The 22,562-nt window shown below is 40.2% G+C and overlaps 2 protein-coding genes and 1 non-coding gene across 3 annotated transcripts; 2 read left to right on the top strand and 1 right to left on the bottom strand.

The window, feature by feature from the left end:
* Positions 1-2,846: 2,846 nt before the first annotated feature.
* On the top strand, positions 2,847-3,941 carry LOC113752303 (probable F-box protein At1g44080). Its single transcript, XM_027296422.1, has one exon. It carries the CDS (start codon positions 2,847-2,849, stop codon positions 3,939-3,941), a length of 1,095 nt encoding a protein of 364 aa, XP_027152223.1.
* Positions 3,942-10,699: 6,758 nt separating this feature from the next.
* Positions 10,700-13,204, bottom strand: LOC113752302. The gene has a single exon (XM_027296421.1). The coding sequence runs from the start codon at positions 13,202-13,204 to the stop codon at positions 10,700-10,702; it is 2,505 nt and encodes an 834-aa protein (XP_027152222.1).
* On the top strand, positions 12,927-13,033 carry LOC113754583. The gene has a single exon (XR_003465265.1). It is a non-coding gene; the product is annotated as a small nucleolar RNA R71 (small nucleolar RNA).
* Positions 13,205-22,562: the final 9,358 nt, after the last annotated feature.

Here is a 22,562-nt window from a genome sequence, read left to right as displayed (position 1 = left end):
TCAAAAAGAAACAAATTAATCTGGCACCAGTCCCCGGCAACGGCACCAAAAATTGACAGGTTGTCGAAGCCTGTGCAATAATAAAACCTGCTCAAACTAAAAGTAATTTCTGTAGATAGTGGTAAGTAGGGTCGAATCCACAGGGACTGGGAGTAATTGTTTCTTTTCAAATTCACAGTGACAAGGGGGTGTTTTTATGCAGGATGTGACAATCAAAGAAATTCAACTAAAATCTAAAAAGCTACTAAAAATTAAATAACAAATTACTGAAATCAAATGAGTGATAATTAAGGATCTAGCCAAGAAATAACTTCAGCAACGGTTCACCCAATTGATCATCGATAAGCAAAGGCAATTCCAATTATTTACTAATAAATAGGTTATAACTACCAAACAGGCGATGGCAGTCAACCCCTCCTTACTGTGTCGGTGATCAAGGTACGCCCGTTAATCACTGCTCTAATTGAGAAATAATCCTAGGTACGCCCATAGAATTTAATTCCCCAATTGCCTTACGTATTAGAGGAGCCCTATTCTAACCAAATAACACACTACCAGGGTTATTTTAGATTAGCCCGCGTATTCCCCTGACACGAATCTAATCGTGCCAGTTGTCACTATTTTGAGGCAATTAAACAATTACGGATTTAATACCTCAAATGACAATAGATTATCAAATCAATTAATTATCCGGATCCAAGACAATCAATTAATTAAACAACCATAAGCACTGCAACCAGAGAATATGCAAATACCAATAAATAAGAGAAAAAGATAAAATTAAATCGATCTCACAATTTTAGATGATTCAAAGCATCCGTTACTCCTTGACTAGAGAAAATGGATTTAGCTCATCGTTGATGGAAAAACCCCATACAAAGCTGAAGTGATAGTTGCGGCCATTATGTGGTAGGAGGAATTCACTACAGACCGCAAGGAAAAATCAAATGAAAAAGCTACAGGGAAATGATTCAATGCTTCAATGGCTCCTGACATCCGAGAGGCAACTACTACTAAGAAGCAAAGGAAGGAAAAGTCAAAGGTGTAAGCTAAGCTACAGGACGAAAGGCTAAGGAAGCCAGCCGTCTTCAGTCCTCTGCTGCTCTTGCCTTGTGCGGCGGCTCCCCTTAGGGGGAAGAAGAAGACTCCTTACTTCAGCCCTGCGTTCCTCCTTTTAATGCTGCGCTCTGCGAATTACCAAAAAGGACTTGTATCTCCTTGTTCCAAAAATGCCCTGGATGCCTGCTACTTGAACTCTTTCTTGATAACTGTCAAATCGGCACTTATTATGGTATTTTCGTTCTACTCCCTGAAATATATGTAAAATACTAAAAGTGAGTAGAATCTAATAATTAATTCACATTGGGTTAAGTAATAGGGAAAATTAATAATAAAATAAATGATAAAATTGCAACCTATCACTCATCCTCAGACATCCCTAAAACAACTGGTCACAAATCTGTTTTCCATTTTCATGGTCCTAAAATCCAAAACGGCAGATTAAGAGACTATCCATTGAGCCTAAGTATAACAAATCTCGGTTTAAATTGCTTATGAACTTGAACCACTGCATTGATCACCCTTAAATGATGCAATTGACTTTTTCCTAACATTCAGGCTTGCATAACGGAAATCATTCCTTGGAGCGAAGAAATATCTTGCTATATATATGCACACACATGCATGCTAGCATGCACTGACATCTTTAGAAATTTAGTACTCTTACATCTTTAATTTGTTTCTTTTATCTCCCTTCCAAAAACCCCCTAATTGCCTGTATGTGATAAATCCACTGGTTCCTGAGGAGATGACCCTACTCTCCACTATACTCATTCAGTTTTGGTAGTAGGTCTAATATAAATTTTATTTTTGGTGGTTTGATACCCACCACTGGTTTACCTGTGTTTAATTAGAATTTATGTGAATAAGATATATTTGTTGTATCTTTGCACATTATGATGTTAGCGTATACATTTATTATATGAGTAAATTTTATATACAGTCAGTGTAAATTTTATACACTAACTTATTGAGTAAATTTTATATACACTATTAGTGTATACACTATCACGATTGAATAGATAATACGTGAGCAAATTTTGAATTTCAAATTCAAATTTTGCACATATATTATATATCTAATAGTGATAGTGTATATATTGACAGTGTATATAAGATTATATTAGTGTCTATATCTATTGTACTAATACATACATACAGTATTGTGTGTTTCAATTCAATTAACTGACAATTGCAAAAGACTCAGGATCGGAAATAATTAAATTTCATGTTTAGCACCCGCCCCATTTCATTAATTTATTTTTGTTCCTCTATTGCTTTCTCTCTGTTTTGCTTACAATTTACCTATTCATTGGTTCAGTTCACAAAAGTTCTCGAAATCAAACACTGATCCATTCAAAAGGATTGATATATATATATATATATGGAAAAATATAGAGACGTCAAAATCCAACTAGCTAAAGGTTTAGAAAAGTGAAAAGACTAAAAAAAAACCAAATTAAGAAAACTATTTCCCTATTCTCTGTCTCCAAAAATATTTGGAAATCTGAATCCTTGTCTAATTTAGTTGAGATTCCTTGACTTCCAAATCCAAGCATACTTAAATTTAACAACTGATTTTTACATTCCACCGGTTATGTATAAAAACTAATACAGACCTAGTTTCGGGTAGGAACCTCGCGGGGGTGAATATATTCTTGAATGATCGGCGTACAAAATTCACAAAAAGTTGTAACTCATTATTAACAACTTGTACTAACTCGGTAACGGGATAAAACTGCACGATCTTTTAGTCATCTTTTCTAGAGCCAACGTAACCAATAAACATGGAAATTTCAGATTGGTCGGAGCTTCTACCTGATTTGTTGATCATGATAGCCAGACGGATACAACTGATGGAAGATTTTATGGCTTTCAGAGGCGTCTGTACCTCTTGGCGAGCTGCTGCAAGTGTTGATAATTTTGTCAAGTCATGGCCTACAGTTCCATTGGTCATGCTAGCAGAAAAGAAAGACACTGATTATCGCGAATTCTACAGTCTATCTAGGGGCAAGATTTGGAGAAGAATGCCACTACCCGAAGCAAAAGGCAAAAAATGCATCGAGTCAAGAGGATGGCTGATCACAATATCAAGTTCAGGAGATATGAGCTTGTTGCATCCCTTTTCGCGGGCTCAAATTGAACTCCCAAATCAATCAACATTCCCTGAACATGATATTAATCCTGATCCTTTCTTTAATGTAACGAGTGCTGTTTTATCAGCCAGTCCATCAGAGACATCAGATTTTGTTGTGGTTATAGTTGGAGGTGGTGGTCGTTTTCTCTTGTTATGGAGGCCTGGAGACATGTCCTGGACAAGAATAGAATCAGCACAGTATGGTGCCTTCAATGATGTTTATTTCTACAAAGGAAAAATTTATGCCATCACATATGGAGGACATATTTGGGTATGGGATATGTTAGATCCTCCAGAAGCTCAATATTGTTTTACGATAAATAGGGAATTGATCGACTTTCGACGGTCACGTCTAGTGGAATCAGCAGGTAAGTTATTTGTAGTTGCAAGGGACGGGGCTGAATATGATGACGATGAGCAAACTTACGGTGTTATGAATTTTCGAGTTGTGCAGCTAGATTTGATCAAGAGGGAATGGAAAGAGATTGATAATTTGGGAGATATGGCTATTTTTGTCGGGCATAATGGCGGATTCTCGCTTGATGCCACTAGATTTCCGAGTATAATCAAGCCGAATTGTATCTACTTCACTGATGATGCGATAGAAGCCTATACTTGCACTGAAGAAGGGGGTGGAAAGGACATGGGTGTCTACAATCTTGAAGATGGACATATTGAACGATTTGATGATATCCAATCTTTTAGCTTGATCAGCCCACCAGTATGGGTAGCACCATCTTTTTGATGTACTTATCATCTGTCAAATCCCAGCCAGCAGACACCTTGAGGAAGAAGAGATTTATCATATGAGTTTGAACCAACTCTGTCTCCATACATCCTAAAACAATAAACATGTCATCCTAATCATAGGCGCTGTGGTTTTTTTATGAACACCAAAGATTTTGAGAAATTAGGAATTAGATTGAGATATTGATTTATATTACAACACTGTCAATGCTTTATAGCCGTCTGTAGCTGTCAAAGGAATCTTCATGTTTTCCTTTAACAAATTAGATTTTCTTGAAGACTTTACTAAGAGTAGTGCATATATTCTACTACCTTTGTCTCGCACATTTCAAATTTTTTGTCGACATTTGCATGCTATGGAGAAATTAGTTTGATTTGTTCACCAGTTTGGGTAGCACCGGCTTTCCGATGTACTCTGCCTTTACCCCTCTCAGAACTTTATTGTTCAGAAATTTTCTCTAATGATTTATCATTATTTATTTATTTTATTGATTTCTGTTAGTCAATTGTAATTCCCCACATACTTCTTGATGACTCGAACCTGTGAGGTGAAATATCTTATCAACTAGATTGTGCTTCGTTGTCTATATCACGACTTTGAGTCGACAAGGTTACAACATTTGCAGCAAAAAAACTCGGGTCGCTTAATTTCAGAAACTAATAGTTTTACAACTTTTCTAGGATTAGTTCATACAAAAATTCTTTGTGCAGATCAAGCTAAGAATTACTTTGTCCACCTTGCATGCTACGCACAAAATTGTTGAATTGCTCAGTTACTGCAGCCATGAGTGACTTCGTACCTTAGCTATTGCATCCAAGAGTTCCTTCACTTCAGAATATTGGCATCTATGAGTATCTTCAATGCTAACCTATAAGCTTCCAATTTCTCTTCCAAAAATTGTCTGTCAGCAGCTAGAGAATCAAGAATACCCCGAATTCTTTCATCCTGTTTACGAAGCGGCTTTTCGATACCCTTCATTCGGGTGCCTTTGGCCACGAATCACAAGCTCTGAGAACAGCTAGTATTATGGTCTGAAATTGAAATCAACTAGGAACAAGAAAAAGAAAACAGGAATTAGAGGTCATGAGTTCAAATCTCCATACTCCTTGCTTTTTAAGTCCTACCCCTCCCCTGTTAGAAAAATTAAACAAAAAAAGAAGAATAAGTTCAAAGAGATAAATGGGGAATGACAATTTCAAGATAATCTATGTTAATCTATGCTGTTTTAAAATTTTTTGATCATATTCGCGTTTAATTTTGCATCCAAGGTTGAGATATTTGAAACTTTATGCTGGAATTTGGAATACTTGAATCTTTTATTCTCCAGGAGCATTTGAGCGTAAAATCTCGGTTCACATCTGGTGGGTGTCAAACCACCAAAAATAAAATTTATATTAGACCTACTACCAAAACTGAATGAGTATAGTGGTGAGTAGGGTCGTCTCCTCAGGGAACAGGTAGGCAAATCACACAGGAAAATGGGGGGAGATTTTAGCAGTAGTACCAACTAATTTAAAAGGAATAAAAACTGAAATTTAAAGTTGAGTAAGATAGCAGGAACCAAATTACACAAATAACAATTAATTAAAACAACCTAGTCAAGGAATTAATCTTGGCACCGAAACACACAACTGATCACAGATACAAGGGACAATTCATATACTCACGAATAAACTGGTTATAGTGGTCAAGCGACGCGCCCAACCACCAATCTTTCCTTAATTTTATGGTAGTCAAGAGACGCTCATAACTACCCTCTTGTGATTAGACAACCCCAGGAATGCTCACAGGATTTAATGTAGCCACAGCATTAGGAATTAGAAAGACCCAATTCTAGATGACAAACACACATGCGGGTTTATTTAGGCTAGATTAATTATCCCCACGATCCAAATTAAACCGCTTGCGAGGCGGTGAAATTGTCTCGTTTGCCACTAATCAAGATACTTAAAGGCGACGCGCCAACATCCTAATTGGCTATCAATTATTTAGACAATCGAATAACAGGCCTAATTATCCAATAAATCTAAACAGTAATAACTCAGGGAAAAATAGAGAATAATCAAATACCCATGAACATATAAATTAAAAATAAAACAATTAAAACGATCTCACAGTTATGGTGCTCCAATCCTTGATTTATTCCTCAACTAGATAAAAGATTCAGCCTTGCCACATAACGACGAAGCAATTCATAGTTTTCATGAAGTTTTTGCTGAACCCAAGACGAAGTGAAAAACAATGCGGCCGCTAAGCGACTAACAATGATAAAGCAAAAGCCGAGAGAAGAAAAGTCCAAGACGAAGATGATCCCTAGTCTGTTGCTGTTTTCTTCTTTTATTCTTGCGCCGCCACCCACGTGCTTTCCCAAGTGGGATTTTTGTTGGAAAAGAATTCCCAAGTTCTTCTTCTTATTTCCCTTATTGAAGTGTTGCCAAAAAGTCCTCTTCCCATTCTATTTCCTAATCCCACGTAAGTTTTAAAGTATGGCTCCAAGGAAAGGCGGTGGCCCCAGGAATAGGACCCGCAATCCGGCTTTTTCATGCAACTCTGCATTGTCTAGCGTGGGCACGCCTTAGAAGCAAGAGTCTTCTGGATTTTGCCTCCCTTTTGTCACTTTCAACACTAATTGCCTGTAATTAACACAAATACTAATTATGAACAGAAATCCAATACTTTGCATACTAAACTGCCAAAATTAAGACCAAACACCCACAAATAAAGTGCATAATTATATTCCTATCAAATTCCCCCACACCAAGACAATGCTTGTCCTCAGGCATTTCAAACTTTAAATACACAACCCAGCGAGCAAACATTTTTGCAACAGTTGGATTCAAAACAATGGCTATTAATCAAAGCAACTATTGCCAATGTATGATTTAGATAACTGTCAAGTACTAATGACAAATTTTACGAGATAACTCTCCAACTAGCTTTTAAAACCAATGATTCTTTCAAATCCCGACTAACTAATCTAAGAATAGAAAATATCCAACCAACATTCTTTAATAACTGGTCTAACTATTAAGCAAAATCTCAACATAAAGACTCATGGATCCGCAGGCAATATAATTATTCACATACTTTCATGCTCGTATACTTTTCCTTTCTTTTTTTTTCTTTTTCATCATTTTCATTTTTTTTTGTTTCTTTTTCCTTTTTTTTTTCTTTTTCTTGAAGGAAGTGCTAAGTCTTGAGCCATTCAAGTCTTTTGACGCGAACTCCGACATCTCTCCAATGAAGGAGCCCGGTTACTCAACTTTAACCGCTTAAAGACCATATACTCATAGTTATCGCTGCTTTTTGACGCGAAAATCGACACTTTAGGTGAAGACCCCCGGTTACTAGTCAATGATAACCAGCGGAGTATAGCCGAATGTTATTCACAAATAAACACCCAAGTAAAATTAAAACCATGCAAGCCTGCTTCATTTCCTTAACATGGAGAACTAAGATTAATAGTTGAACCAGTTCACACAAAAATGTCAGAAAAATATTTACAATGCCTAGAAAAGTTAACCAAAAGAAATTGCAAGAGTCACAAAATCTCAAATATTTACCAGAGAGACATCCTAAAATGTTATCATATCATACTTAACATATTATCATCTAAAACCGTAACAATAGTTAAATTTGAAAATTTAGCCATTGCTTATCAGGGCTAACCATAAAAATCCAAAAGGCATGGTAAAGTTTTTTTTTTTATTTTTTTATTTTTTTGCAAAAGGGAAAGCAGTAAGAAGGAAAAGCTAGACTACTCCCCCCACACCTAAAGTCTACATTGTCCTCAATGTAAGAACGAAAAGTTGAAGTCAAGTGAAGAGAGCAAAAAACTTCCCTGAATGAATAAAAAACTGCAGCAAAACACCATGGTAGGGGAGGTGTCAGGGACTGGCAGCGTGGAGCCTCTGATGGTAGTGTGGTGTAGCGTTGCTTCAGATGGAAGCGGAAGTCTTCAATCCAAGCCTATGTCCCCAGAGTTTACTAGAGTTGCTGTAAGGCGTGACCACGCCTTATAAGGCAGAGTCTTCTGCCCAAGCATTTCTACGATGTTCAACAGCATCACTTATAGGGCGTGGGCATGCCTTGTAAATCCAAGTCTCCTGCCCAACACCAAAAACACTGGCAATGAAACAAAACAACCAAAAATCAACGAAAAATGAAAGAGGACTATAACAAAAAATGGAGGCCTTGGGTTGCCTCCCAAGAAGCGCCTTTCTTTAACGTCTTTGGCTAGACGACTCCTCAGTGAGCAATTAGGCATAGATATGATCTATCAAGTGTACCTCTTCCACAGTACCAATGTCTGAAACATGAACAAACGGTTTTAAACGATGACCATTAACTGTAAAACTCTTATTAGTCTCTAAACTCTGGATTTCAACCACACCATTGGGAAAAACATTGGCTACCACATATGGTCCAATCCAACGAGATTTTAACTTACCTGGCATGAATTTCAACCGTGAATTGAACAAGAGTACCTTTTGTCCTGGAGAAAAGTGTTTCGCACGCAATAGGCGGTCATGAAACTGCTTGGTACGCTCTTTGTACAAACGTGCATTGTCATATGCTTCAAGACGAATTTCCTCCAACTCCTGGAGTTGGAGCTTTCTCTCTTTGCCATCTCTATCCGCATGCAAATTGCATTGCTTGACTGCCCAGAATGCACGATGCTCAATAGCCACAGGTAAATGACACATCTTACCAAACACCAACCTATATGGGGACATTCCAATGGGCGTTTTATACGCCGTTCGATATGCCCACAAAGCATCATCCAATCGCAAGCTCCAATCCTTACGGTTGGGGTTAACCGTTTTCTCCAATATGCTCTTGATCTCTCGATTGGAGACTTCAGCTTGCCCATTGGTCTGAGGATGATATGTTGTACTCACACGATGGTGCACTCCATATTTTCTCATGAGAGCTGCAATGGTGCGATTGCAGAAATGGGTACCTTGATCACTGATGATAGCTCTCGGCACCCCGAACCTACTAAAAATGTGGGATTTGAGAAATCCTACAACAACTTGAGAATCATTAGTCCGGGTAGCCTTTGCTTCTACCCATTTCAATACATAGTCAACTGCTAACAGAATATACAAAAATCCAAAAGAGCTAGGAAAAGGTCCCATAAAGTCCATATCCCAAACATCAAATACTTCACAAAATAACATAAGCACTTGAGGCATTTCATCCCTATGAGACAAACTTCCAAATTTTTGACATTTTTCACAGCTTTTACAAAATGCATAAGCATCACGAAACAATGTTTCCCAATAAAAGCCACAATCAAAGATTTTTCTAGCAGTTCTCTTAGGTCAAAAATGGCCACCACATGCAAAATTATGACAATGAGCAAGGATAGAAGGAATTTTACTTTCAGGTACATATCTACGAATAATTTGATCAGAGCCTATTTTCCACAGATATGGCTCGTCCCAAATGTAGTATCGAGTATCATGGACTATCTTATCCCTCTTACTCTTACTCATGCCAATAGGAAATTTATGACTGACCAAAAAGTTCACAATATCTGCATACCAAGGTTCCTTACCTTTGAGATAGAAAAGATGTTCATCAGGAAATACCTCAGATATGGGAACTGCTTCCTCTTCCCTTATCAATCTACTCAAACGGTCAGCTACTGAATTATCCACCCTTCTCCGATCCTTGATCTCCCAGTCAAATTCTTACAGTAAGAGCACCCAACGAATGAGTCTTGGCTTGGACTCCTTTTTTGACAGGAGATACTTCAAAGCTGCATGATCAGAGTAAACCGTTACTTTTGACCCCAATAGATATGATCTAAATTTCTCAAAAGTGAAAACAATAGCTAGAAGCTCTTTTTCCGTGGTGGTGTAGTTGCATTGAGCTGGTGTCAATGTTTTTGACGCATAGTATATCACGTGACTACACTTCCCACTCCGTTGTCCAAGCACAGCTCCTACGGCATATTGACTGGCGTCACACATGAACTCAAAGGATAGCTTCCAGTCTGGGGGTTGGATGATTGGTGCCGTGGTCAACATACCCTTGAGTGTGTCAAAGGACAATTTGCAATCATCTCCAAAGTTGAATGGCACCTCCTTTTGAAGCAGGCGAGACAACGGTTGAGCAATTTTTGAAAAATCTTTTATGAAACGCCTGTAAAAACCTGCATGGCCTAGAAAACTACAAATATCCTTGACATTAATAGGGTAAGGTAGACTAGTGATCAAATCAATTTTAGCCTTATCTACCTCAATACCCCTTGATGAAACAACATGGCCCAAAACTATGCCTTCCTTAACCATGAAATAACATTTTTCATAATTAAGAACCAAGTTTGTTTCAATGCATCTTTTTAAAACTTTTGTTAAATGGTCTAGGCACTGATCAAAAAAATCACCATATACTGTAAAATCATTCATGAAAATTTCAATGCAATTATCAATCATATCAGAGAAAATACTCATCATGCATCTTTGAAATGTTCCAGGAGCATTACACAAACCAAAAGGCATACGGCGATATGCAAAAGTTCCAAAAGGGCAGGTAAAAGTGGTTTTATGTTGGTCCTCTTGAGCAACAATAATTTGATAATATCCAGAGTAACCATCTAAAAAGCAAAAGAAACACTTACCTGCCAACCTCTCAAGCATTTCATCAATAAATGGGAGTGAAAAGTGGTCTTTCCTAGTTGCGGCATTTAACTTCCTAAAGTCAATGCACATTCTCCACCCATTTTGCAATCTCATTGGCACTAACTAATTCTTTTCATTTTTCACCAATGTGATTCCAGTTTTCTTGGGAACAACATGGACTGGACTTACCCACTGGCTATCAGAGATAGGAAAAATAATTCCTAATTCTAAGAGCTTGAGAATCTCTTTCATCACCACCTCCTTCATTGCGGGATTGAGCTTGCGTTGATGCTCTCTCACGGGTTTTGCGTCCGACTCCAAAAGGATGTGATGCATGTAAATGGATGGATTGATGCCTTTGATGTCTGCTAACGTCCATCCAATTGCTGGTTTAAATTCCCGTAAGACCCGTAAGAGCCTCTCTTCTTGCAACGCAGTTAAATCATTGGCAATGATTACAGACAAAGTCTTGTTATCACCCAAGTAAGTATATTTCAAATGCTCGGGCAGTTCCTTCAATTCCACATTAGGTGCCTGTTGAACAGAAGGTAGAATTCTTTCATTAGAAGTGGGTAATGGTAGAAAAGAATTTTCAAACCTGCTTGGAAGCGGATGTAGTGAATGTAAGGACATGATAGCTCCTTTGACTTCCTCCTCCTCCATGTCGTCCACTTCCAAATTGGTCTTGCCTTGTTGTAAGACAAAGTCCAACTTGTCCCCCATGAAATTCTGTTCAAAATTCTCTTGCACAATGGTGTTAGTCATGCCAACAAAATTTACAGACTCAGTATCTACAGGATGCTTCATTGCATCAAAAATATTGAAAGTGACCTTCTCTCCATCAAATTCCACAGATAAAGTTCCTTCATGTACATCTATTTTAGTCCTTGCTGTACTCATGAAGGGTCTACCCAAAAGAATCACTGCTGAATTAGTAGAGTATTCATCATTCATATCAACAATGTAAAAATTCACAGGAAAAATGAATTCATTGACCTTTACTAGAATATCTTCAACTAGGCACTCAAAGTAGACATTAGACCTATCTGCTAGTTGAATGATTACCTTAGTTTCTTTGAGGGGTCCTAAATTCAAAACTTTAAAAATTGAAAGAGGCATGACATTTATTGAAGCACCTAAGTCAAGCATGTTTTTTTCAATTCTTTGATTGCCAATTATGCATGATATAGTAAACATACCTGGATCTTTGCATTTCTGGGGCAACTTCCTTTGAAACATCGCTGAGACATTCTCCCCCACCTTCACCTTGTCATCCAGACTTAACTTATTGCGATTAGTGCATAAGCCCTTCAAAAATTTAGCATATTTAGGCAATTGCCTAATAGCATCCAGCAGAGGAATATTGATCTCCACTTTCCTGAAGGTGTCCAAAATCTCTTTTTCAGATTCTTCCTTTTTAGCTTTTGTAAACCTGCTAGGAAAAGGAGGAGGAATGTCAACTTTCTTTGAGATTTCAGAGGATTGTTTCTCTTCTTCCTCTTCCACCTTCCTGGGCACGTCTTCTTCTCTGGTGTGGGCACGCTTAGGAGACTGTACCTCCTTGCCACTCCGTAATTGCATTGCACTAGCATTCTCCTTGGGATTAGGAATTACTTGAGATGGTAATTTCCCTCTATTGCTATTTTCCAGGTTGCTCATGGAAGTTGCCAATTGGGACATTTGTGCTTCCAAATTCCTAATACTAGCACGAGTCTCTTGTTGAAATCTGTGAGATTCCTGTTGAGATCTTTGAGCCTCTTGCTGTAATTGACTCGTGCTTTGGGCCAGTGACTTCACCATATCTTCAAGAGACATGTTTGAATTGGAAGTGGATGGTTGTTGCACTGGTGCCCGTGGTTGGAAATGTTGTTGAAAACCAAGGGATTTTGAAGCATAGCTAAAATTAGGATGATTTCGCCACCCTGGGTTGTAATTGGGTGCAAAAGGATCATTCCTTCGTGGAGGTGGTCCAGAAAAATCTCCCACTATGTTGGCTTGTTCAGGTGAATCCTCCTGGAGAGTTGGGCACATGTCAGTCATGTGTCCGGGAGCAGCACAGATACCACAAGTCTTCACAGATTGTAATTGCCCCCTTGCCATTTGACGCACCAGAGAGGTAAGCTCAGATAGTTTACCCTCTAAGGCAGAGTGATTCACTTCATTGACCCTTCTTATTGCTCCATCAGCTCTCACTCCAAATTGTTGGGAATTTTCAGCCATGGTGGAGATCAATAACGTGGCTTCGTCTGTGGTCTTGTTCACTAGAGCGCCGCCACTGGCTGCATCTAACATGCTCCTATCCATGGGTGATAATCCCTCGTAGAAATATTGTATTAAGAGCTGGTCCGGGATTTGATGATGTGGGCAACTGGCACACAGTTGTTTAAAGCGCTCCCAGTACTCATATAGAGTTTCCACATTCGCCTGCCTAACTCCACATATTTTTTTCCTTATATTGGCGGCTCTAGAGGCAGGAAAAAATTTCTCGAGGAATCTTCTCTTCAATTCTTCCCACGTAGTGATGGATCCTGATGGCAGGTAAAATAACCAATCTTTAGCCTTATCTGCCAAAGAGAAAGGGAAGGCTCTTAACTTGATGTGGTCCTCAGTGACTCCTTGAAGTCTCATTGTGGAGCACACCACATGAAATTCTTTCAAGTGTTTATGTGGGTCTTCACTACCACGAAAAGTAGGAAGTAAGTGAATAAAACCAGACTTAAACTCAAATGCCTCTTCCGTGTTAGCAAATGTAATGCATAATGGCTGTTAGTTCACGTTAGGAGTTGCCAACTCCCTCAAAGTTTTTGGGGCTGCCATTGCTACTCGGGGAATATGCACTTTGTTTTCTTCAGATTCACTTGATGAATCACTGGAAATAAACTCTTGCTCAGATTCTGAAGGTGACGTTGAATCTTGTTGTTTACGCAACTTTGCCTCCTTAGTCAACGTTCTTGCAGTCTTCTCGATCTCTGGATCAAATTCTAATTCTCCTGTACGAGAAGATCGAGGCATAAAATAAAAAAAAAATAAAAAAAATAAAAACTAAAATCTGTGCAATAAGTCACTTAAAACACCAGTTCCCCGGCAACGGCGCCAAAATTTGGTGGGTGTCAAACCTCCAAAAATAAAGTTAAAAATAACAGCCTAGTTGCCAACCAACACAATCTCAAATTTAATTTGTAAACAGGGCAAGTAGGGTCGTCTCCTCAGGGAACAGGTAGGCAAATCACAAAGGAAAATGGGGGGGAATTTTTAGCAATAGTACCAACTAATTAAAAAGGAATAAAAATGGAAATTCAAAGTTGAGTAAGATAGCAGGAACCAAATTACACAAATAAAAATTAATTAAAACAACCTAGTCAAGGAATTAATCTTGGCATCGAAACACACAACTGATCACAGATACAAGGGACAATTCATATACTCACGAATAAACTGGTTATAGTGGTCAAGCGACGCGCCCAACCACCAATCTTTTCTTAATTTTATGGTAGTCAAGAGACGCTCATAAACTACCCTCTTGTGACTAGACAACCCCAGAAACGCTCACAGGATTTCATGTAGCCACAGCATTAGGAATTAGAAAGACCCAATTCTAGATGACAAACACACATGCGAATTTATTTAGGCTAGATTAATTATCCCCACGATCCAAATTCGACCGCTTGCGAGGCGGTGCAATTGTCTCGTTTGCCACTAATCGAGATGCTTAAAGGCGACGCGCCAACATCCTAATTGGCTATCAATTATTTAGACAATCGAGTAACAGGCCTAATTATCCAATAAATCTAAACAAAAATAACTCAGGAAAAAAATAGAGAATAATCAAATACCCATGAACATATAAATTAAAAATAAACAATTAAAACGATCTCACAGTTATGGTGCCCCGATCCTTGATTTATTCCTCAACTACATAAAAGAAATTAGCCTTGCCACATAACGATGAAGCAATTCGGAGTTTTCATGGAGTTTTTGCTGAATGAAAGACGCAGTGAAAAGGCCACAGGAATGATAAAGCAAAAGCAGAGAAAAAAAAAGTCCAAGACGAAGATCCCTCCCTAGTCTATTGTTGTCTTCTTTTTATTGTTTGCGCCGCCGTTTCCTTTTTGCTAGCCGAAATAATAGGTGGGTTTCTTCAAAAAATTTGCTTCCTTTTCCCCCATTGGATTGTTACCAAAAGTCATCTTCCAATTCTATTTCCTAATCCCACGTAAGTTTAAAGTATGGCTCCAAGGAAAGGCGGTGGCCCCAGGAATAAGACCCGCAATCCGGCTTTTTCACGCAACTCTGCGTTGTCTGGCGTGGGCACGCCAGAGAAGGCACAGTCTTCTGGAATTTGCCCTTTTTATCACTTTTAACACCAATTGCCTATAAGTAACACAAATACCCATTATGAACAGAAATTCAATACTTTGCATAATAAACTGCCAAAATTAAGACCAAATAACCACAAATAAAATGCATAATTATATCCCTATCAATCATAAACCCTAACCTGCTGCTCAAGGTAAGCAACTCCCATATTAGATAAAATATCCGCAACCTTGTTCGCCTCCTTGTAGTAATGAACTATCCGAGGGGACTCACCCAGCAACTGCCAAATCTGCCACACCTCCCTCCGGATATGCCAAGACGCTGAAATTGCTTCCGCAGAATCCCCACCAAGACCAAGGAATCTAACTGGATGCTCACATTACCAAACTACCTCTGAGCACATTCGCGAAGCCCAAGCAAAAGGGCCATAGTCTCCGCACATAAACTGGATGTATCCCCCAAAAAAGCCGAAAAAGCAAATTGAGGGCTTCCTGATGAATCACGCAGGACTCCAGCACCACCGCCCGGACCCGGATTGCCTTTTGAGCACCCGTCCGTATTCAGCGTTAGCATCCCGACCTCCGGCACTATCCAAAGTATCAACTGGAATACAAACGCGCGAGCTGGATGAGAGTACCAATCATATAACTGTTGAAATGTATGGACCCCAACCTTACCCTTAAACTGAATCTCAACCAGCATCTTAACTTCCCCGAATACTGCCTGAACAATAACTGCCGACTGCATTGGTTTGCCTTCAAAAACGGCTTTATTCCTAGCCTTCCAGATATGCCAGCAAATGAGACTAGGGAGAGTTGTGAACAAAAAACGCCTCCTCGCCGCTTTCTGCCCAACAAACCACCACGCACCCATTCGAGCGCGCAGTAAGGACCCTGTACCAGTCACTCCACACACACCCCCAAAATATCCCCAGACCTCCATGGCGACCTGTCCCAACGCAAACACATGTTCAATAGATTCACAAGATGGGCTCCGACAACAAAGACACTTCGACGGCATTTGAAAACCAATCTGACATAGCGTATGCGCCATCGGCAGCCTTCCTATCAATAGCCGTAACATGAAGAAGGACACCTTCAATGGTATCTGAGGGTGCCATACCTGTGATAAAACAGCAGAAGTGTAGCGGGCTTGACGAACCTCACCAAAATTCGACGCTAGCGTGAATTTCCCAGATGTTGTCGGCATCTACACAGCCTTATCTACACGACTACCTTGAGGTATCGGTTGCTGTAAGATTGAGGAGATGATGCCCAGTGGTAAGGCCTGAGATAGCAACTGGATATTCCAGTTTCCATTTGTGACAAAGTCCCCAAAAGTGAGGTCCGGGATGACTGGCGATCTGAGAAATAAAGCACCACTGCCTATCCAATCGTACCAGAAGTGACAGGAGCCCCCATTAACTTGCCATAACATTGACAGCTCCACCTGTCGACTAACATTTCACATTCGTCTCCAAATAGCCGTAGCAGATAAACTGAGCGGCACTTGACAAGGATGCTCTTCCCTACAGTATTTAGTGTGCATAAGAGTCACCCAAAGTGAATCTCCAGTCCGAAACCTCCACCATAACTTGCACGAAAAGGCTCTGTAGACATCTTGGAGTCTTCGAAATCTTGCCCCACCCTCTTCCATCGGGTAGCACAGTTGAGACCATCGTATCCAATGGAACTTTGTTTTCTCAGCCATTGATCCCCGTAGAAAATTAGCACACACCTTTTCTATCATCGTGAATACCGAGCTAGGCACCACAACAGCTTAGAGCAAATGGACGGGAACAGAGGCAAGGACATGCTTGATAAGGATCAATTTCTCGCCTGGAGAGAGAAACCTTGACTTCCACGACAACACCCTTCCCAAGATAGCTTGGCTTACTGCCCCAAAATACAAAGATTTACACCGACCTAGGTACAGGGAGACCCCAAGTAGCGAAATGGAAAAGACTGCCTGGCAAACTACGTGATCCGCTCAATCATCCTTCGTCGAGACGGAGGCAGTGACGGATGAACTAAATATCCACTCTTTTGAGCGTTAACCAACTGCCCCGAGGATTGATGATATAACTCCAGCACCCGCATAATATGCTTCAATGAGTTAGACGAGCCATTCGCAAAGATGATTACATCATCAGCAAAAGCCAAATGAGTGATAGGAGGACACCCGTGTGGAACACGAAATCCCACAAAATCGGATTGTAGCGTAAGGTTATTCAAACCCTATGACAGCACCTCAGCTCCGATGACAAATAATGCCGGGGATAAAGGATCCCCCTGCCGAAGTCCCCTAGCCGATTAAAAAAACCATGCGACGCACCATTGACTAGGACTGAGAACCACACATTAGAAAGCAAGCGCCAAACCCTGTCAATGAATTGCTCTCCAAATCCAAACCACCGTAACACACTAACAATATGAAGCCAGGACACCCTATCGTATGCCTTAAACATGTCTAATTTTAGCGCGACATTACCTGTTCTCGAGGGCTTGCCAATACCCGACAGCACTTCTTGGGCCAGCAGATAGTTTTTCGTGATATTTCGCCTCTTAACAAAACCTGTCTGCTGGGGAGAGATAATATTTGGCAAAATCGATAACAACTTGTCGGCCAAAATTCTGGATAGCAGCTTATTAAAAAAATTACAAAGACTAATCGGCCTAAACATCGAGAAATCCTAGGGATTTGGCACTTTAGGGATAAGTACAATGGAAGTGAAGGTAATAAATTTAGGCAACTCAACCCTACAGAAAAAGCTCAGTACCACATTATAGACATCTTGAGCAATGACATCCCAAGAGAACGTGAAGAACTTACCCATTAATCCATCCGGTCCCGGAGCACTCTCTCCGTCCATTGCAAAGACCACTCGACGAACCTCCTCTATGGATGGGACTTCCTCCAAGGTCTTATTCTCCTTCTCCGTGATCAAAGGGGGAATCAAGGGCAGCATATCCAGTACAGGACCAATAGGTTCAGAAAATAAGTCTGAGAAGAATGCAATCGCTTCGTTTGCTATGTCCTCATCCTTCTCCACCCAGGAACCTTACGAATCATTAATCTGATGGATGGCGCTCTGAACCCTTCTTTGCTTCACCACCGTATGAAAAAACTTGGAATTCCGATCCCCACTATGGAGCCACCTCACTCGGGCTTTTTGACTCCAAAATTGCTCCTCAATGAGTAGTGCCTGGCTTAGGTCTGCCTGGGCCTTATGAAGTCTAGCTTGCGCCACCTCAGAGTCATTGCCCTTCACCTCTATTTCTACCCTGCGAACCTCAGCTTTTGCCACCCGAACCGCATCAAAAATATTGCCAAAAATGTGCTTGTTCCACTCTTGGATAGCCCTTCTTGTCACCATTAGTTTTAAGCACAAGACACGTAATGGGGCTCCATTCACCGGCCTATCCCAAGCTCCTCTAATTACTTCCAACAAGTCTGTCTTAGACGTCCAAACATTCAAGAACTGAAACGGCCTCGGTTTGTTGTCTAAACGAGTAGCAAAAGATATCCGTAGAAGTGCATGATCTGACGGATGTCTTGCTAAATGCTCAACAGATACGTTGGAAGAAACCTCAGCGCACTCCCCATTGATTAGCACTCTATCCAATCGCTTCCAAATTCTAGCTCTGCCCCTCCTATTGCTGCACCACGTAAAGTTGGCTCCTGAAAAATCCACGTCAAAAATGCCAGTCGCCTCCATAAAAGACATAAGCTCTACCCCCTCCTGAACACCAATCGGTCGCTCTCCAAGCTTTTCATGGGGGGCCATAATGACATTAAAGTCCCCTCCAATACACCATGGAAGGGATCTAGGATTGTCAGCCAGAAGATTCTGCCATAGTTCTCTTTGCTCGTCCAAAGAACATTTGGCATGAACAAATGAGAAGATAACAGGACCAGGAAGCAAGGGATGCTGAATAGATAGGGAAATATGCTGACTTGAGTTACCTACAACTGAGCAACTGAAAGGAGCACAATAACAAACCCAAATGTCGTCCGACAAATTTGTAATAACTGAATCAAATGCTAGACGCATACGAATGAAATCAATTTTAGACACGTCAGTTTTAGGCTCACAAATAACAACAAACTTAACCCCATACATCCGTATTAATTTTATCAGTCTTCTAAGATTTGGGAATTTGGAAACCTCTCGAATATTTCAGAAAATTGCGTTAATTATAAGGCAAAACCCGAAAGGAGTTATAGGTTGGTGTTGCAGACCGCAACTGTCTATCAGAAGGGAAGCGCGCACGGACACCTTTCCCTCGCCCTTGCTTGATGCCTTGCACACCATTAATGACCTTATCTATGTTTAAAGCCTGGACCGATGACTCCGCTATATTTGCCTATCTCACAATCATCCGCGGAGATAAGTTGCCCGCCACGAGAGGCAGCTCAACATACACCTCCGCAATCTCCCCCTCCGCCACACCATCCTCCCTATCAAGCTACGAACCATGCCCATCAATTCTGTCCATGCTGTTATCCGGGAGTTGAGCAGGCTGCCCATCACCAATCTCCCACTGTACAGGTTGCAATAGCTGCTGCCCAATTCCCTGTTCTGGCGCCTTGTCAAGCTCAAGGTTTAGACTCCCATCTACAGCACCCTTCACCCCACACACCAGGACATCTGACCCAGCACTTGCACTCGCAGTGCTGCCCATGGCAACAGGCTGCCCAGCTCCCTGTCGTGCACCATGAGCCACACACTCCGCCGCCCCAATCTGATGCAATTCCTCCGCGAAGTGTGCGACAGGATGAGCCGCACCAGCACCCGCAAGTTGAGCCGTACCAGCAGGTTGAGCAGCACACTCCACCGCACCAGCAGGTTTCTGCTGCAATTCCCCTTCAAGCTTAAGCTCTTGACACATCCCTGCTTCCTCCGTCGCAGCTAACAGAACCCCCCTTCGGTAAGTTTGAAGGTGCATGGGTCTCCTTTGCAGAGACCTCCACCTTCGTCTTAGCGGCAGCGGTAGCATGGGTAGCATGTGACGCCACCGTATGTCGTTTGGGTACCCGAGAAGCAGCAAATTCCTCAGCGTTCCTTTTGCAATCACCAACAGAATGTCCCAACCGCCAACACTTTGAGCAATACGAAGACAAATCATCAATGACGATCTGCTGCCAAAATCCAGTCTCACCCTCCACTGCCACCCAAACCCGCGAGCGGATTGGCTTCACCAAATCCACTTCCACACATACCCTGGCCACACTTGGCCGTGTGCCTGCCGACGTTGCCGCATTCAAGAACAATGGCTTCCCAACTGGAGAAAGGATGGAAAATAATGAGTGTTTATCAAAATAGTGTATCGGCAAAGCTGGTAAGGTCACCCAAACTGGAGCCAGAGATGATTCCTTCTGAACATGGAAATCCCTTGTCCAGCGAAACACACGCATTGGAAATCTACCTAATTGCCAAATCCCTCGTGTCCATAGTCTATTGAAATCCATCTCAGCCGTGCACTTGATAAGCATATGGCGATAGTCCATCAAACCAACCGAAACATGGTCTCTCAAATTCGGTGAAGCAAAGAACTTCCGGATGTCCTCCAATGTTGGCCGACCATGCGAAAACTTCCCCACCAAAGCCCAGCGAAACGGTGCTGCCAACCTGTCTGCATCCTCCTTGGAAAATATGACGGCAGCCTCATCTTTGTATGTTGTCACAGGCCGTAGCTGTATCGGTGATGACGAAGGCTGGGAGAACAACTGTGAGAATGACTTCCTTGCGGAAGGGGATGTTCCTTGTCCCTCAGCCGAAGGCTGAAGGGCCGCCATGCAAGGCACCAACGGCAAGAAGATGGAGTTCTAGGAGAGAAACCCTAGCCGCACAGAGATAGTTTTTCACCCTTCTCGTAATACTAATTTATATAACTGTATTGCTTTCAACTGTACGTGCTAAGTTCTAGTTATTGTTTGACTGTAATATGTTTGCCTAATGAAGAGATGAAACATAGATTTTTGGAGTTTACATAATGCTTGAATGGATTGTCTTCGATTCCTCATATGATAGTACAAGAAAATAGTATGTTGGAATCTGATCGAACGAATGCTGTATTTCTTCATTTCTTTGTTTCTATCTATAAAGGATGAACCTATTATGAAGCTTGGATTTAAATGGATGATGAAAAAGAAAAATAATTTACATTGTTCAAGTTCTTGATCTTCAATTTCTTTGGTGCTATCTATAAACTAAAGGAAAAACCAATTTGCAGCACTCGTATTGAAATAAATAAAAATAAAAAAATAAACTACATTAGACTTTCGCATTTTGAAATTTTTTTATGTTACTTCAATCTTGTAACAGTGATTGAAAGAAGATATATAATATAAAACTTGCATGTAGGTGACCTTGCATTTGTGGAATGCGAGGTTAGACCTCGCTTTTTTTTATTGGATTTTGTGAGTCTGAAAAATTTAGTAAGACATCGCATTTGTCAGATGTGAACTCACCGAGTTCGCATTTGACAAATGCAAAAATCCTCTTGACAGAATTCCATATTTAAAATGCCCCTTTTGTAGAAAAATTTCAAAGTTCATCATAAAATTGAAAATTCATCAATGCCTCTGTCCCTTTCTGTTTCTCAAAATCACACCTTTTCTCTATTAAAAAAAAAACAAATTTAGAAAAAAAAAGACAGTATGACCTTCAATTTTATGAAATAAAGTGACACTAGCAAGAATGGTAAAATTTGACATATAAGCTAGTTAAGTATTTAATTGCTTCCCAATGATGAATTGTCTAATGGTTAAGATTGATTTAGTAGCTAAGCTTGAGATTTCACGTATTAGAGGTACTGACCACCTAGCTTCTAATTCCTCTGTCCCTCACCATTTATTATGTCCCACCCTTTCCTTGTTGGAAAAAATTAAAAACAAAATATTTAATTGCTTGTCAAGGAGATCTTATTTTGGTAGCTAACATTGAGATCTCATTCTAGTGATTAAGATTAAGATCTCAAAACGTAGGGTCAGGGTGTAGACACCATATTTTTCTTGATCTTAAGTTTACTATTATCTTTATTTTATTTTTGCTTATTTTCAATAAAAATTACTTAAGTAATCATTTTAGTTTTGTTTTGTAGGTTTGTGCAATAAAGAAAAAAAAATCAAGGAAATAACTCATTTTTTCTTTGAACCCCAAACCCAATTCCTAAACCCCAAAAAAAAACCCACTCAAAACCCAAATAAAGCACAAGCGAAAAACCCATGTAAAAGAAAATAAAGAAAAGAAGGAAAGCCTAAAGGAACAACGCCCAATTGACACATTTCTCTTCTTTCCAAAAAAAAGAAAAATTGCTGGAGCCTTGCACGCGCCATTTCCCCTCCATTTCGCAAACCAATACGAAGCATGTACTGGAAACATTATGGCATTTTCTTCTTGATTTTTCTTTCTTTTTTCGCTTTTTTTTCATTCTTTCTTTTTTTCCCAAGTTTTGTTGGTACAAAGGCAACTCCCCATATCGAATCTTATCCTTTAAACTTAACAAAAATTCATCAAAGGAAGGAAAAAGGAACGCATCATCCCATTCTTCATTCTAACCATCATTTATAGGTTTTAGGGTTTTGTTTCTTAACATGGGTTCATATAAATACCATCTTTAGAGAGTTTTACGGCGGAGAAATAGGAGTTTGCTGGTTTCAGCTG

Source organism: Coffea eugenioides, chromosome 11 (genome assembly GCF_003713205.1).
Source record: "Coffea eugenioides isolate CCC68of chromosome 11, Ceug_1.0, whole genome shotgun sequence".
Taxonomy (NCBI): Eukaryota; Viridiplantae; Streptophyta; class Magnoliopsida; order Gentianales; family Rubiaceae; genus Coffea; species Coffea eugenioides.
This window is presented reverse-complemented; position numbering and strand designations above follow the sequence as displayed.

Coding starts and splice junctions, on each gene's coding strand:
- LOC113752302 (XM_027296421.1), bottom strand. CDS start 13,204: ATGAGACTTCAAGGAGTCACTGAGGACCACATCAAGTTAAGAGCCTTC.
- LOC113752303 (XM_027296422.1), top strand. CDS start 2,847: ATGGAAATTTCAGATTGGTCGGAGCTTCTACCTGATTTGTTGATCATG.